Raw genomic sequence first — 17,318 nt, forward strand, 5'->3', positions numbered from 1 at the left:
AGGAACTTGAGAAAAAGTTTAAAATGTGTTTTTCAAGATGGCGGCTATGGCGGCCATCTTGGATTTCGGACCGACCCGAAAAATAACAACACTTGGTCGGGATCATCTCAGGATCATTTCAGGCAAGTTTCAGCTCAATGGCACCAGTGGAACTTGAGAAGAAGTTTAAAATGTGTTTTTCAAGATGGCGGCTATGGCGGCCATCTTGGATTTCGGACCGACCCGAAAAATAACAACACTTGGTCGGGATCATCTCAGGATCATTTCAGGCAAGTTCAGCTAATGCAGTGAACTGAGAAGAAGTTTAAAATGTGTTTTTCAAAAATGGCGGCTATGGCGGCCATCTTGGATTTCGGACCGACCCTAAAAAAACAACACTTGGTCGGGATCATATCAGGATCATTTCAGGCAAGTTTCAGCTCAATGGCACCAGAGGAACTTGAGAAGAAGTTTAAAATGTGTTTTTCAAGATGGCGGCTATGGCGGTCCATCTTGGATTTCGGACCGACCCGAAAAAAAACAACACTTGGTCGGATCATCTCAGGATCATTTCAGGCAAGTTTCAGCTCAATGGCACCAGAGGAACTTGAGAAAAAGTTTAAAATGTGTTTTCAAGATGGCGGCTATGGCGGCCATCTTGGATTTCGGACCGACCCGAAAAATAACAACACTTGGTCGGGATCATCTCAGGATCATTTCAGGCAAGTTTCAGCTCAATGGCACCAGTGGAACTTGAGAAGAAGTTTAAAATGTGTTTTTCAAGATGGCGGCTATGGCGGCCATCTTGGATTTCGGACCGACCCGAAAAATAACAACACTTGGTCGGGATCATCTCAGGATCATTTCAGGCAAGTTTCAGCTCAATGGCACCAGTGGAACTTGAGAAGAAGTTTAAAATGTGTTTTTCAAGATGGCGGCTATGGCGGCCATCTCGGATTTCGGACCGACCCTAAAAATAACAACACTTGGTCGGGATCATATCAGGATCATTTCAGGCAAGTTTCAGCTCAATGGCACCAGAGGAACTTGAGAAAAAGTTTAAAATGTGTTTTTCAAGATGGCGGCTATGGCGGCCATCTTGGATTTCGGACCGACCCGAAAAAATAACAACACTTGGTCGGGATCATCTCAGGATCATTTCAGGCAAGTTTCAGCTCAATGGCACCAGTGGAACTTGAGAAGAAGTTTAAAATGTGTTTTTCAAGATGGCGGCTATGGCGGCCATCTTGGATTTCGGACCGACCCGAAAAATAACAACACTTGGTCGGGATCATCTCAGGATCATTTCAGGCAAGTTTCAGCCCAACAGCACTGGTGGAACTTGAGAAGAAGTTTAAAATGTGTTTTCAAAATGGCGGCTATGGCGGCCATCTTGGATTTCGGACCGACCCTAAAAATAACAACACTTGGTGGAGATCATCTCAGGATCATTTCAGGCAAGTTTCAGCCCAACAGCACTGGTGGAACTTGAGAAGAAGTTTAAAATGTGTTTTCAAAATGGCGGCTATGGCGGCCATCTTGGATTTCGGACTGACCTGAAAAATAACAACACTTGGTCAGGACCATCTCAGGATCATTTCAGGCAAGTTTCAGCTTAATCCCACTGGTGGAACTTGAGAAGAAGATTGAAATGTGAAAAGTTTACGCACGGCGGACGGCGCACGGCGCACGGCGGACGACGGACGAAGCATGATGACTATAGGTCATCCTGACCCTTCGGGTCAGATGACCTAAAAAGACAACTTATAACTATCCACTTGATCAAAATACAACTTGACATGGTAATTATTAACGTCTGTAGGGGAGGCGACATGGACAAAGTTGAATCCAAATGATCAGTGGCCAGGGTTTCACTTATCCTAATGAAACCTTAATACTCAAGGCTTTTTCAAGGCTGCAAACCAATGTGCAAGGCTTTTCAAGGCCCAAGGTGAAATTCAAGGCTTTTCAAGGCCCAAGGTGAAATTCAAGACTTTCTCAAGGCCCGTGCTAACCCTGTAGATAATCAAGTATATCACCTCAAAAGTTAAAGATAGAGGGGCCAAAATGGCGGAGTGGTTAAGGTGTTCCGACACTTTATCACTAGTCCTTCAAAACCTACGTGGGGCAGTTGCCTGGTAATGACTGTAGGTCAATGGGTTTTTCTCCGGTTACTCCGGCTTTGCTACACCACCAAAACCTGGCACGTCTTTAAATGACCCAGGCTGTAAATACAGGGCTCAAAGTGGATATTTTTACCAGGTGGCCTATTTGACTACCAAGTCATAAAATCTAGACGGCCATTGGAAAAGTTAGTCACCTGGCCTCAATGTCATAAATTTAAAAAAAAACTTTTTAAATTCTTTAGATCAGTACAACATCTCTAACTTTTTTGATTGTGAACATCATTTTAGCATTGACTGCAACCTTTGAAAGATTAACCAAATTGCAAATTTATACAATTTTTTAGTTGCCATGCAGGCGCCGTATTGGTCAATAACTGGTCACCAATGGTGAATTTAAGGCACCATGGCCACTAAAATAGGCACCACTTTGAGCCCTGTCATAGGACGTTAAACAAAATATACCAAAGCAATCCACAAGATAGGCGAAGATTCTATTAATCAAGAAATACTTACCAAATCACATCGATCACTCTTCTTCAGTACAAATCCAGGCAGCACATAGCCTCTGTGTACCTGATACAAAATCAGAGATAAAATAAATCATCACAGTTTAGTTAATTTTCCTTAAAAGTTGAACTCTTTTGTTTAATCCCATTGTCCTATTGGTTTATAGACACAATTTGAATAATATCTGGTGGAAAATCCCGGCTACACGAATCTTTTCTCAAGTTTATGTCAAAAGAATAAGTGAAGCTTGTCATACCTAAAATCTTGTGGGATGCAATGTTGTTGAACAAATTCACCTGTCTAATCCGACACCCTGAGGGGCAATATATTGGTCACATTACCTTGTCTAATCTGACACCCTGTAGGACACAACATATTGGTCAGATTAACCTGTCTAATCTGACACTGTGGGACAATATATTGGCCAGATAAACCTGTCTAATCTGACCCCATGTAGGACATAACATATTGATCTGATCAGCCTTCGACACTAACGGTAGACCTGGTGCCCGAGTCCACCAAAATATTTGGAGGTCTCCAAAAACTGCACTTACCTGGAGACCGTCGGGCACTGAGATTTTTACATTGAGGTGTTCTTAAAATGTAGGAATTTTTAGTAAAATGTACCCAAAAAGTTGTCGATTTAATTTCAATATTCGTCAGTCGTTTATACCCATGTGTTGCACGCATGTAAAACTGCACTTGTGTACTCCCGTCTTTCCGGTCGCCAGAGTATTTGGAACGCATGTAATTTTAGACAATAAACTAGTACTATTTCAAGCGTCTATATGACCAAGGTAAGTCGGCGCGAAGCGAAAGTGACCTTCACTTGCATTGACCTAGGGTAAACAACACGCGTACATGTACAGAGATGCATCGGTGGTTGGGGCTGTCGCCTCCTCCGAAAAAAGCCAAGACATCGAAGGAACGACGGGTTCAACAGCATCAATACGAGAAAGAAAAGAAAGTTCCAGAACTCCTGGCAAACACAGTTTAATTGGTTGGGCTACGACGATGTACACATGTACTGTACACTGTGTCGTAAACATGGAGAAACCGGGTCGTTTACTACAGGAGGAGGAGGATAAACTGGCCAATAACCAGGACCTTATTGAACTTCAACGGAAGTCTTAAACTCCTCATAGAAATGAAATAATAAAATATTTGAACAAATGAAATAAGTTTCTTTTTATAATTTTTTTGTTGTTGAAAATGTGGGCTCCAAGATTCTGTGGAGGGCACCAAGAATTTAAGTATCAGGAGACCGTTGGTCTCCAAGGTCTGGAAAGTTAGTGTCAAAGGCTGCTGATACAACTTTCTAACCAGACACCATGTGGGACACAACATACTGGACAGATAAACCTGTCTAATCTGACACAATATGGGACACCTACATGATTATGTAATTTGAGAAATATTTATCCACAATGCTTTTTCCAGTAAGTCTCAAAATAGAACAGCCATAATTATGGACCGAGGGTTAAGTTGAAAATATCCACTTTTAGTCTTTCTCAAGAATTAACCATAAGAAGGATTTTTTACAGATGGACTTATCAATTATTCAGGACGATTCGAACAACATTCTCTCAAATGATGATGAGCTAAAACGTCAAATTTTCTGTGGGCATAGAAGATTAGACTACCAGTCTTCAAGGGCAATTTCAAGTGACATTTTCTCTGAAAAGCCAAGTTCACAATGTCCATAGATAATCAACCATTAGACATTTTAAAACATTTTGGAGACTCTTAACTGTAACAAGCATGCTGGGTATTACTAAAGCTATACACGACATTACTAGTAGCAATAGTAACAGTGACCTTGACCTTTGCCAGAACTTGATCTATAGGTACTCATAATGAAGTTACATACCAACTTTTACCAACATTGAACCTTGAAGCATGGCTAAAAGAAAGTGTAGAAAACTGAGTGGATTGACTGACAAACGGACGGACAGACGGACGGGAGAAAACCATTAGTCGCCCTGGTTTTACCATTAAGGGAATAATAAATGCTCCCCTTGTAATATTATGCAAATATAAGGCATAGTAGAGCAGCACCTTGTCTGCCAAATGAATTCATATTTATCTAAATATTTTTTATCCTACCATAAGCTCAGGCCGGGTGCATACACATAATCTCTCATTCAAAGTCAGACAATGGGCTTATATAATTACTGGCCATTTAACTATATTAAAAGATATGAATGGGATTACTACCAGCCATGGGCCTAGTGTCAGATTATCATACTAACTGTTTTGTCGATCACAGAGACTTTCCCTCGCCACACATCGTCCCAGTGACTTTCGAAATCTTCAAAACAGCCTACTGTCTTAGCTTTGACGAACTGACACAGCTGTTGGTGACAGTCTGCTAAAAGCGGGTCAAGGTCACACAGCAGGGCAGGTTGTATCACCGTGGTAACAGAGGCATTGAACCACTCTTTCAAATGACCCAGGGCGCCACACAATGACAGTACACTCTCGGGGCTAAAATATTTACAGATTCCAGGTAAGGTTTTTCTAATTTTTTTTAAAGGTTTTTCTATTGTAAATGGTGTTTGGATTCAGCTGAAAAATTATTAATGATTATAAATCAAAGATAATTTACAAAATATCAAGTATGTAATCAGTTGTGACTTATTAGAAATATCTCACATTTTTATTTATTGCTATTGTACCCAGGTACTATTTCTATTGTGACATGCAAAGCAGGGTTCACACTGGACCCAAAAATAATGGGCCATTATGATAAGATTTCAGAAATCGTATGGGCCAAAACATAGAAATTTGAAGAAATTTGTGAGTTTTGGTGGGCCATTTTGGAAAATATGGGGCAAATGGCCCCCTCCAGAGTTATCCCTGGCAAAGTGTCTGTGATCTGAAACATTTTTCACTCAGACTTACACATTTCCTGAAAACAGAATTTCAAAATTTCAATAAAAAAAATTTAATTAATTTCAAAATGTCTCATAATTGCCAGGGATTATATAATAATCTTGATCACTCCATTGTATAGGGTTCCCTTTTAGGAGTAAATTTCAAATTAAGGGAATTTGGCTTAAATATGAATATTCAAACACATGTGTAATTTCATAGTAGGGTGATCGGTCTGGCATAGTGGTAATACACTTGCCTTTCACCTAGACAGCCAGGGTTCAATTCCCCGATCGGACGTGAAAAGGTACGTGATCACCTGTCAGATCACATGGGTTTTCCCCAGGAACACCAGTTTATTCACATGAAGTGCTTCCGTCCATGCCAACAAGAGTGATTAATATAAGTTGGTATATAACTTGTGTCGCAAAAATTGTAATATATTCTATATGTAAATATATCTTGTATCACTATATGAAAGGGGGCCGCGGTGGCCGAGTGGTTAAGGTGTCCCGACACTTTGTCACTAGCTCTCCACCTCTGGGATGAGAGTTCAAAACCTACGTGGGGCAGTTGCCAGGCAATGACCGTAGGCCGGTGGTTTTTCTCCAGGTACTCCGGCTTTCCTCCTCCTCCAAAACCTGGCACGTCCTTAAATGACCCTGGCTGTTAATAGGGCGTTAAACCAAACAAACGAAACCAATGTAAAAGAGATAACGTTTACATTTTTAGTATAATCAGAACATTCAGGGCCCTTTCCAGTGTAGCTTCCACCCCAACCTGAGTCCCTGTTACAGTATGTTAAATATGTAGAAATACCTTCCCTGGGGATCTTGAGGAATTTCTAGAATGACATCAACCAAAGTTCCTGCAAAATAAGAAATAAATTGTACAATAAATAATGTTACCATGGTACTATATACGTACATGTGTTTCTTCCTAAAGATGATGGGAAGGTGATAATTCAATATTGATTTAAATGATAATTCACCTGTGATTACAAGGTGATAATTTTAATTCACCTGGAATTATAAAGTGATAATTTACCCCTGGAATTATATTAAAAGTGATCATTTACCTGTCATTACAAATTGATAATTTACCGTGATTATTAAGTGATTATTAAAGCGACTATTCGGGGAAGAAATAGGTCAAAGTTGAAAAAACGGCAAATCCATAAAGAAAATACACTCTTATGAAAAATTCTTATTGAAGTTTTGGCGATATATAACCCCTAGAATTAAAAAATAATAATTTTCTGGGGAATCCTCTCACTGTCGAATGACGAGATAAAATGCAAATTTCCCGCTTTGGGCGCATGCGCAAGAATCTAGGTTAGTAGAACGTAAACATATATCGGCAGAAACATGGCTTCCGAAGCCAAGAGATGTCGGCCTAGAATTGAAACGAGTTCGGCAACAAAGCGACGTAAACAGAAATGGTCACAGGACAACCCGGTTATATGACTGGGGAAACAACACACTAGTTGGAAGACATTCAATGAAGAAAATAGTTTCTCTACAAACGAGCATGCAGCACGGATTCTTCTGGATAAGTGGTAAGCCCGGCCCGTAGCCTGCGTAGGGTCAGTTCTATTCTATTGCCGCACATTTTATATCGTTATCAGAATGTAACTCGTAAATGTCCTTAATTTTGTTGACAAACAATGCATAAAGTATGTTGCTTGCGTGTAATGGTTATTAGTTTCAAGCAACATAAATGTAAATGATGTGTAGAATGAAGAGATAGACACATTCCACCTCCGTTTTATGGGGCCCCGTAAGGGGTAATTTATACGGCTTTTTTATTGTTCGCATATCACAGCTATAGGCTATATTTATACCACTATTATTTTAATTATGAAAAATTATAAATTGATGTACGACTGATGATTAATTTCAGACCTATCAAGCTTACTGTTTTCTTTATTAAATACAAAATGGTATATGTGTAAAGTTCAGTGGGACTTTCCTGACAACTATCATATTACATGTAGGCACATAGGCCTATATGTTTCAGATGTACAGTTGACTCATAATATAAAATATTTGCAAATAATATTGGTGTATGGCTTCAAATACAAGTGCTGTTCTGTTCCATTCTTTGTAATGTGGTAATAATTACGATTTGTGGGAAAAGATTATCATTATAACTTAGCATGCAGTACAAAATTATTTTTATATTTTTCAAGTGCACTTCAGTGACACAAAAAGTTCATGCAGGTGAAGACATCCCCACACCAGCTGGAACTTCTATGGGACCGCCATCACATGTGTGCACCCCTACACCAGTAACATCTACGCCTACACACGCCCATAAAGAACCTATAGCTATAGATAGACCTCCGATGTCTCAGATATAGAGTAAGTTCTTGGATCTAACTATGTTGGATTTATAACCCCTCAAAATATACATTGATGTATCTCCGTGTTGAAGTAAACTGTAGCAGGTCACACATAAATGACATTGTAATTCCATAAATGTTTTTACTATTTTGTTTTTTACAACATATTTTACATATTTTAACTGTTAGACCCAGCACCATACTGTTTGGTAGGGTGAGCAGTCAAACATACTAAATTTATATTCTGTAATTATAAACATGCTCTGCTACTGCATGTCATGAACAAATAATACACCATTTCGGGCATATCTATTTGTTTTTAAAAGAATTGTGTAATTTTTCATAATTTTAATATTTCAGAGCTCAGTCATCACACTCGTCTGATTTATCTTGTGTGGAAGCATTACAATCAGACTCCGAGAGTAACATTAATGCCAGCTTGCTTTCCCATTACCAACAGAAGGCTAAAGAGGATGACACCTCATTTATTGAGTAAGTATGTTGTGTTATTTTTTATGGTGTGTTCTTGACTTCTTGTTGCTATAATAATACATTTACTTGTATATAGTAAAGAGGTATCGGTACGCCCAATTTCCCTGCAGGACATTATGTTCTGTCACCTGTCACCCTGTCAATGCCATTCAAGGTCACAAAGGTCTAACATCCTCAATTGTAAACTAAAAGGACATTTTTGTCAATAACCGAGAAACATATAATTATAACTGTAATATGCTGCTGTGGAGGAGTACTGGTGCGGCATCCGACGTCTGTCCTGCTGTCTTTCTGTCTGGCCATCCGGTGTCCACGTTTTACTTAAAACAACTTTTACTCAATGACCAAGAGGCACAGGGACTTGATATTAGGCCTGTAGCATGCTGGTGTAAAAGGCTACCAAGTTTGTTCAAAATGAATGACATTCATTCTATGTAATTTGGGTTAAATAGGCTTAATCTTAAAATATAATGGTTTCTCACTAGCAGAAACTCTGAAACCTAGTTGTATGCTGGAAGTTAATTGATATTGATAATCCTAGCCTACTGTGATTTTGATAAAGCGGTAATCTTCATAGTATCTTCAGAAATAACCGAGATAACTTCAAAGTTGCTGTATAGCCAAGTGAGCGATACAGGTTCATTGGGCCTCTTGTTTAAATGAATTACATTGTACATTGTCTTTTACTTTCCAGTATACCTCAGACACATCAACCTGAACACTTGCCAATGGCTGAAGATCCCATAGAAATGGAAGAGGTTGATGTTGATGATGAGCTTACAGAGGATGAAGGAGACATTGTGGAAACAGACACTCAAAAGGATAGTGTTGAAGAAAGGAAATCAATATGCTTCCAAAGTGCCTTGTTGTAACTCACGTCAGTTCAAATACCCACAACTTGTCAAAGAAAAGCATGTGGTGCAAATATCATTGTCCAGTGCAGATATGTTGAAATGAATTGGAGGGAGCAGCATTTGGTACTAGTCCTGGATCCTCTGGATCTTGTGGATCCTCTGGTTCACCTGCATTTTCGCAAAGGTCAAAAACTAGGCCTGGCTGACGATACACTAGCTGAAGAACTAAATTTATCAGTGGCTTTAGGTCCATCCTTCTGATTATATCCTAATACATAAAACAATAATTATAGACAAAATCCGTGTGGGTGGGGGTACTGTAGTATTCTAATGTATAACAATAACTGTTTTTCCTTATTTTTGGTTTTGGAGTTGATAAATTATAATGCACTTATATAACTTTTTCCCTCAAATTTCATCCCAAATTTTTCTACTAAGGTTTTATTTAAGGTATGTATGCGTTTTGTGATAATTGTTTGTGGAAGAAAGTATGGTGTAAATGTGGTGTTCAATTTCAGAGCATGTAGGAGGTAGGTGTTCACTTAATGGTGTATTGCAGGTGTTTACATTTCAGTACTAGTGTGTGTTTGAAAGTGTTCACTTGACAGTATGTGCAGGTGTTCTTTCAACATTGTGTATAGGAAGTGTTCAATTATCAGTTTGCAGGAAGTGTTCACTAATCAGTGTGTGTAGGAAGTGTTCACTATCAGTATGTATAGGAAGTGTTCACTATCAGTGTGTGTAGGAAGTGTTCACTTATCAGTGTGTGTAGAAAGTGTTCAATTATCAGTGTGTGTAGGAATTGTTCACTATCAGTTTGTAGGAAGTGTTCACTTATCAGTGTGTGTAGGAAGTGTTCACTATCAGTGTGTGTAGGAAGTGTTCAATTATCAGTGTGTGTAGGAAGTGTTCACTATCAGTGTGTGTAGGAAGTGTTCACCATCAGTTCGTAGGAAGTGTTCAATTATCAGTGTGTATACGAAGTGTTCACTTGTGGGAATGTGTTTGAGGTGCATGTGTGTACTAACACTGTGTGTAGTTGTTATTAACTTATAATAACACTGTGTTCATAGATGGTTCATTCTGATAAATGTGCTAATCAAGTGTCTAGTTGCATTACAAAAAATGGAGTGCATATTTTTTCAATATTCTGTGATCTAAAATTAAATACCCCCATGTGTAATGTAAATACCAACTTAGAGAAACAGGTCTTATAACCATACCATTCACTTGTTGAGGTTGTTCGGCTAAAACTTAGGTGTTCATACACATATGGGAAGTATGTTTGATGTGTGAGAGGGTCTGCATTTTTGGTAAAATTTAACATTTTCAGTGAGAAATAGTATAAATTGTCTCCTGAATGCTTTGGTAAATTGTCTACTGTTCTTTTTGTCTGTGTACATGCCAAAGAAATATCAAAATAAAAAAGATATGAAAAGAACTAATACGGTACTTTGTAATTGATTATCAACTAGTCAAAATAATTTGAATGATGAAGTAAATTGTGGATAACATTCATAAAACAGTAAAGTGACATACAAAAAGTCACACTACTAATATTACAAAAATATGATTATTAGCTTTGTATGATAGGAGCGCAAGGTTCATGTAGATCCCTTCTCCTTTGCTGTTGCAATGTCAATACCCTGGCCCGATCCTCCTGCTGCAGCACAGCAATTGCAACTGTACCACGTGCACCCCTTGGCCCCCTTCCTCTACCTCGCCCTCTCTCCATCCTTGGACTGGTGTCTGCCCCGAGACCCCTTCCTCGACCCCTTGGCCGTCCACAGGTTCCTCCCCTCCTCCTTGATCCCCTCCCCCTCCTTGGGGATGTATGGACTTGTGCATATTCATAATCTATCTGATGAGAAAGCAAGAAATTATTGTAAGAGCAAAACTGAAGGAAAAAGTTTACAATGCAATGCAACAGAAAAGTTCACTGATGAATTTTATATTGCTATGAATATCGAAGACAAAATATCTATATACTTGTACATATATTTGTATACATGTACATACTAATTCATGTATATATGTGTAACAATAGAAAACTAAAGAAACTTGCATGTTCAGCAACCAAAAGTAGGTATTCTCATACACTTCAGTTAACAAGATCACATAAGCCTGGTATGAAAGTACAATGTATGATTAGTCTATAGCTACATTTTGTATATACGTATGCTCCATTTGGTATATTGATTATGTTTGGTGATCAATGACAGCAGCATTCCTTTAAATGGTAATGATGGGGGTAAGACTTTGGTATCAAAAGAATTCTTCAAGTGCAAAATTTAAATAATGTTATACATACAGCAGTACTATGCAAACTATTACAACTTTCCATGGGGGAACTCATTATTCAAAATTAAACATAATTGAAATGTATTCAACATATAGAGACAAATAAAATAACAATATAAAATGGCATATTTTGAGGGTTTTTTTTCATAAAGAATCAATAGATCTTTAAATATACAAATAGATTAGCTTTATTAATTGATAATAGTAAATTGAGCTGTCCAAAATTGGAAACTCCGTCCTAAACAGAGAGCTCGAGGGTTGAATTGGCAATTCATTACATGAAGTTCTTCAAACTGATGAGAAAACAAAACACATATCGTCATGGAAGTAAGAATCGTGAAGCTAAGAGGCTTTGTCAATAGCCGTTATGTGCATGTATACATGTATAACATATTTGTAATTGAAACGTTTCCCGAAGCTTCACTTCTGTCGAGAAATACATGTAGGTCTACATGCATATGATATTTGATTGTTTAAATTACTGTAAGCATTCACCTCATCTACTCATATCCTGTTAAATCAATAACACTATGTCTTGATTGCTTTTCTAATATATATATATATATGCCTACACAACTATTGATTTAGCGTAAATGAATTGATCGCGATATCACCGGTGACGATGACATAAATTAGATTACCCCACATTGGGCCCCATCTCTGCATCGGATGCCGATTCACACCGATTTCAGTTTTTATTGTTGTTATTGCATGTTTTAAGTCATATGAAAACAATCTTTAGGTATAAATCCCACACATGCATCATATATGACATGTTCATTAAGTATTTACGTACCGTGTTACTGCTTTGACTGCTTGATGAATCGGACATCTCTAAAAATTCACGTGTTTCTGTTGATGTTTTCTCACTGCCTCGTTTTCGAAATACCACGTGACTTATAAAAATAGATATATGTTATATTAGGACAGGGCTTTTCCCGAATTAAAGTGGTCAAAACTGGACAATGCAAGCAGAACTTGACCATCGCATTGCTGTGATAGAACTTTTGGAAGACCAGATAATGCATCTAGACTAAGTTTGTTTCCCCGAATAGTCGCTTTAAGTGATTATTTACTAGTGTTTTAAATGATAATTAACATGTATATGACTACAAAGTGATCATTTTAATTCACCTGGAATTACAAAGTGATAACTCACCTGGAATTACAAAGTGACAATTCACCTGTGGTCAAAGTTATAATTTACCTGTGGTCAAAGTTATTATTTACCTGTGGTTAAAGTTATAATTTACTAGTGATTTTAATGATAATTTACCTGTGATTGTGAAGTGATAATTTACCTCGGACTATGAAGTGATAAATCACCTGTGATTATAACAATAATTTACCTTGATTATAAGATAATAATTTACCTGTAATTATAGTGATAATTTACCTTTTAATATAAAGTGTTAATCTTACTTTTGACTTGAAATTGATAATCTTACCTGTGACTTGTAGAGTGTCTGTGATCTGGAACAACTTTTCACTCAGACTTATACATTTCCTGAAAATAGAATTTCTTAATTTCAATAAAAACAAAAAAAAAATATTTCAAAATGTCCATATAATTGGGATTATATAATAATCTTGATCACTCCTTAGTAAAGGGTTCCTTTTTTTAGGAGTAAATTGCAAATTTAGGGAATTTGGCTTTCACATGAATATTCAAATACATGTGCAATTTCATTTTGGCATGTGATCCATAATCTGCCTAAAAAGCCCTTAGAAAAAGCACTGAAAATACATGTATCTTTTATTCAATAGGTTGGATCAATACATTCAAGCATTGAACTACCTTACATGTACTTTAGTATTTTGATACTTGCTACAAATGGCAAAGTTAATACACACCATGTTTTATGAAATGTACACCAATTATGACTTCTAATACATGTAGTATTGTAATATGAATCTATATGAATTTTTCAATTTCATATATGAATTTCTCAACTTTCATATACATGTATGAATTTCTTTATATCATACACTCAGTTTTGCACACTTTTCTCAGCCATGCTGTAAGGTTTGCTGGTGAAAGTTGATATGTAATTTCAGAAGGAGTAGCTTCAGATCAAGTTCAAAATTTCAGGATTTTTAGGTAAAGACCAAGGTCTCGGTAGGGGCCGGTAGGGGACATGACTTGCTTTAGCAACACCAAGCTGCATATTTGTTCATTTTGTCGTTTCATGTGATATACTTAGAGGTTATGGCATCAAATAGTAGCAGTATATGAATTTCTCAATTTTATAAAAATTTCTCAACTCTGATTATGTTTTTATTTAACTTTTTTTGTACTTGACAAAGTGTCCTCAATATCTGACCTCTATGAAAGTTAGCCTGAAGCTTTCTATCTAATCCTGATTGGGCAACATACCAATATTTCTTTTTCATTGAAACAGTTCTTATCTAAAATGCCAAATCATCTGCTTTTTTTTCTTGCCAACTACAAACATAAGATGATGTTTTTTACTCGCTATTCAGAGAAAATGATGAAAAAATGCTTACATAAATACAACATGTTTCAGATTGCAACAAATCATTTTAATACATGCTGTGCTCAAACATGTAAGAAATTGTTTCAAATGTTGTACTTTTTTACAGAATAAAATTGAATTGAATTTATTCATTACACTAAACTTGAAAGTTGAAATATGTGAAAGCTTTGAAGATCAATTTCACAGTATTATCTTAATCTGCCGCCAATATAGCCCATCCATACAGCTGTAAATTTTCTGGCTGATATCGAAACATTTCCCTGTAATTACTTACTGTGTGACATCCAATGGCGGCAGTGATCCGTGATTACACTCTTCGATCTTTATCCATTCTGTGGACGTGTCTCTGCATACCAACTACAAGGTATAACAAGATCAGGTTTTAACAGCCTGTTGCAACGGCATACAAAATGGGTGTTGTCTGTATAATGTTTCAGCCACCAGTGCTAAGCGAAAATTTGTTGTACCCATGCAGAGCTTTTTACTAATCTATAAACCCCTGGACCTGTGTTTAAGTGGAAATTTAGTGTTTAGGAGAAATTTTGTTAAGTGGAAATTTAGTGTTTAGGAGAAATTTTGTAACAATCAAATTTGGATCTGACTGGAATTTCAGTGAAAATTTAGTTTGCATAATCGATACATGAAATGTGAACACTGGAAAACAATGTCCACTGTGATTAGTATAATATCTTTTTTTGGGAAACTGATGATTAAAGAGTTCAAACATAAAGCTTTCTATTATTGAGTAATGATGAATAAATGTTGTTTTTTTTTTGTAATTTTTTATTTTTTGAAGTTTTTGATACATTGAAAAGACAAACTTTCACTCAGACACATGCACACGTGCATACACATAAGACATCAGGTATCATGATGAATAAATGTTTGTCACATGTTTTACCGTATGTAATACGGCCATGTTATGAATATTATAAGACATGTATAATAACACTACTCAATGTTAATGATATCCTTAGACACAAGTGTAACAACACTTTTCTGACATTTATATCATATCCTAAGAACATGCGTAATAACACTATTGTGACGTTAATCCCCAGAGTCAAAATTCTGTCTTAAATATAGGAAATCAATCTGGGTTTTCACCCATGAAAAGTTTCCACAGCACTATAAAAATTGAAATAACCCTTCTATAGATGAATATATATATATATATACACAGACCAGTCAACCCTGTATTAAGGGGCCACCCAAGGGACCGACAGATATTGGCTGCTTAAGAAAGATGGCTGCTTAAACCAGGTTGGCTAGAAATGGCCTGTTGCCGTTTATCATATTATAATGCACTTATTGATATTATAATAACAATATACCATATACAGTGTATTTTGAAATGAAAACCAGCAAAAATTAAAGTTTCGATAAATTTGATAAAAATATATGGTCATGTGATCATCACGGATGTCTACTTCCGGACAGAATGGCCGCTTAATACAGGAAGATACATCGACTCGTGGCAGATTTTTGTGGCTGTTGGCCGAGTTAAGACAGGTGACCGCTTATTTAAGGTTCATTATATAGTGCTTTCCATCGGGCGGACCACAGACTGGCCACTTAAAGGAGGTGGTCGCTTATTCAAGGTGGCCGTTAGAGCAGGTTTGACTGTATGTTCAAATACCCTTTGTTCTTCAAGTACTTGGAAGTGTTGAAGATAAACTGTTACAGGTAAAGTAGTGGATGTCAGCAATCTTTGGTTCTTCAGTCTGCATAGCAGGTTAGTGAGAGAAACTGCACCCGTCTCTGCAAAATAAAAACATTCAGGAGCTAAAATATATATACACCCCAACCAATGGCAGGAAGAAAAAAAATCAGCATAAATGGTCCTTCGGGCAAGTTAGGATTCAAAAGTACTTGCCAAAAGGTGAAACATATTGGTCCAATTAAATCTTCATGATCATTTACTCTAGGGGAAAGGTATACGTAAAAACATTGAGAAATTTTGCACTTGCCAATCGGGCAAGTAGTCAGTAATATTTACTTGCCCACAGACCAAATCTACTGGCCCCGGGTTTTTCAGTCATAACTTCCTTATTTGGTCATAACCTAATTTCATTATGTCCTTTACGACTAGTAGATTAAATTTACTATTTTCCCTTTTTAGGCACTGATTAATTTTTTTTGCTATATATAATTATTAAAATTTATAGTTTATTTTTCAGCAAAATTTCTCCAAAAGTACACAACAAATCAATTATGTAAAATGTATATGATTTGAAATCGAGTCTGGTTCCGCTTGTCAGTGTCATAATATTGTTTAAATGCATTTATCATCACCTTTTTTTACATGTGAATCTAAAATTGAAAAAAAATACAATGACAACTGAAACAGAAATGAAATATTTGTTTCATTTAGACGGATATTTATATACAATAACATTATAGTGGTCAACGCACTACACACTAACAGATAACACCCGTTAACTCCACACGTTTACAATATTGAACAAGTTAGTATAATGATCACTTCTGCACTGACGTTTGAAAAGAAATCCGCAATGGAGGCAGTAGCCTACCTGTTGGAGTTACGCCCCTTCACACGTGGTTCAGTTGTATACATATATTTCACAGACACTTGTTCTAAACTATAATTCGTAGTGTTGGGGGGTGGGTGGGGGGTTGCATTTGGGTGTTTTGGGGTAAATCGTCGTGCCCCTGCGGAAAAAGCCCTGTGTCGCGATCGTATCATAAAGTCATAGGCCTACCATCAATGGCATAATGATCATGGAAATCGTCACTTCTTTCGACAATAATACTGTATTTATTAAAAAAAACACGTAGAAAAAATCTGTTCTACATTTGCAAAGTGCATACCAGAACAATACAGAGCGACGATTTGTCTGATGGGCCCAGCAACTATCGGCATCATTTGGCAGCTTAATATTCGGCGGGGTTCAGAAAATAGCCTACATGGCGAGAGCTCCCAGGTCTTGACCCAATAATTACAGCCCGGTGCTGCCCGGTACTGCCCGGCACCGCCCGGTACTGCCCGGTGCTGCCCGGTACTGCCCGGGGAATATATATTGACCGCCCGGGCTTTTATTTATATCCAAACACTATTTAACCTATTATATATGGATAGATGGTAGCTTAATCAATAATATGGCAAAAAATGGTGAAAATATATTAATATTTGACAGAGTTATAGCTATGTGAAATTAGCGATCTCGCAACCTAGCGCTCGGGATGAGCCATAATCTTGTTATTTGCATTTATACGTCCGCCCGGGCTTTTATTTTTATCCAGACACAATTAAAACTATAATATATGGATAGATAATAGCTTTATCAATAATATGGTAAACAATTATGGAAAAATATCAATA

The 17,318-nt window shown here is 37.1% G+C and overlaps 1 protein-coding gene and 1 long non-coding RNA gene across 2 annotated transcripts in view; one reads left to right on the plus strand and one right to left on the minus strand.

Annotated features, from left to right (window-relative positions):
• Positions 1-16,924, minus strand: part of LOC117318752 (mdm2-binding protein-like) — a gene marked incomplete at its 3' end in the record, with an annotated part of 32,373 nt that extends 15,449 nt beyond the window's left edge. The window contains exons 1-7 of the mRNA XM_033873703.1: positions 16,808-16,924; positions 15,615-15,736; positions 14,250-14,332; positions 12,926-12,984; positions 6,306-6,354; positions 4,865-5,099; positions 2,619-2,678 (exon numbers count right to left, since the gene is read on the minus strand). Of these exons, the coding sequence (XP_033729594.1) occupies positions 2,619-2,678; positions 4,865-5,099; positions 6,306-6,354; positions 12,926-12,984; positions 14,250-14,332; positions 15,615-15,736; positions 16,808-16,862 (663 nt within the window). The remainder of the gene's footprint in view (positions 1-2,618; positions 2,679-4,864; positions 5,100-6,305; positions 6,355-12,925; positions 12,985-14,249; positions 14,333-15,614; positions 15,737-16,807) is intronic.
• LOC117318753 lies at positions 6,685-9,470 on the plus strand. The gene is made up of 4 exons (XR_004530447.1): positions 6,685-7,044; positions 7,678-7,849; positions 8,191-8,322; positions 9,017-9,470. It is a non-coding gene; the product is annotated as an uncharacterized LOC117318753 (long non-coding RNA).
• Positions 16,925-17,318: the final 394 nt, after the last annotated feature.

Source organism: Pecten maximus, unplaced genomic scaffold (assembly GCF_902652985.1).
Source record: "Pecten maximus unplaced genomic scaffold, xPecMax1.1, whole genome shotgun sequence".
NCBI lineage: Eukaryota > Metazoa > Mollusca > Bivalvia > Pectinida > Pectinidae > Pecten > Pecten maximus.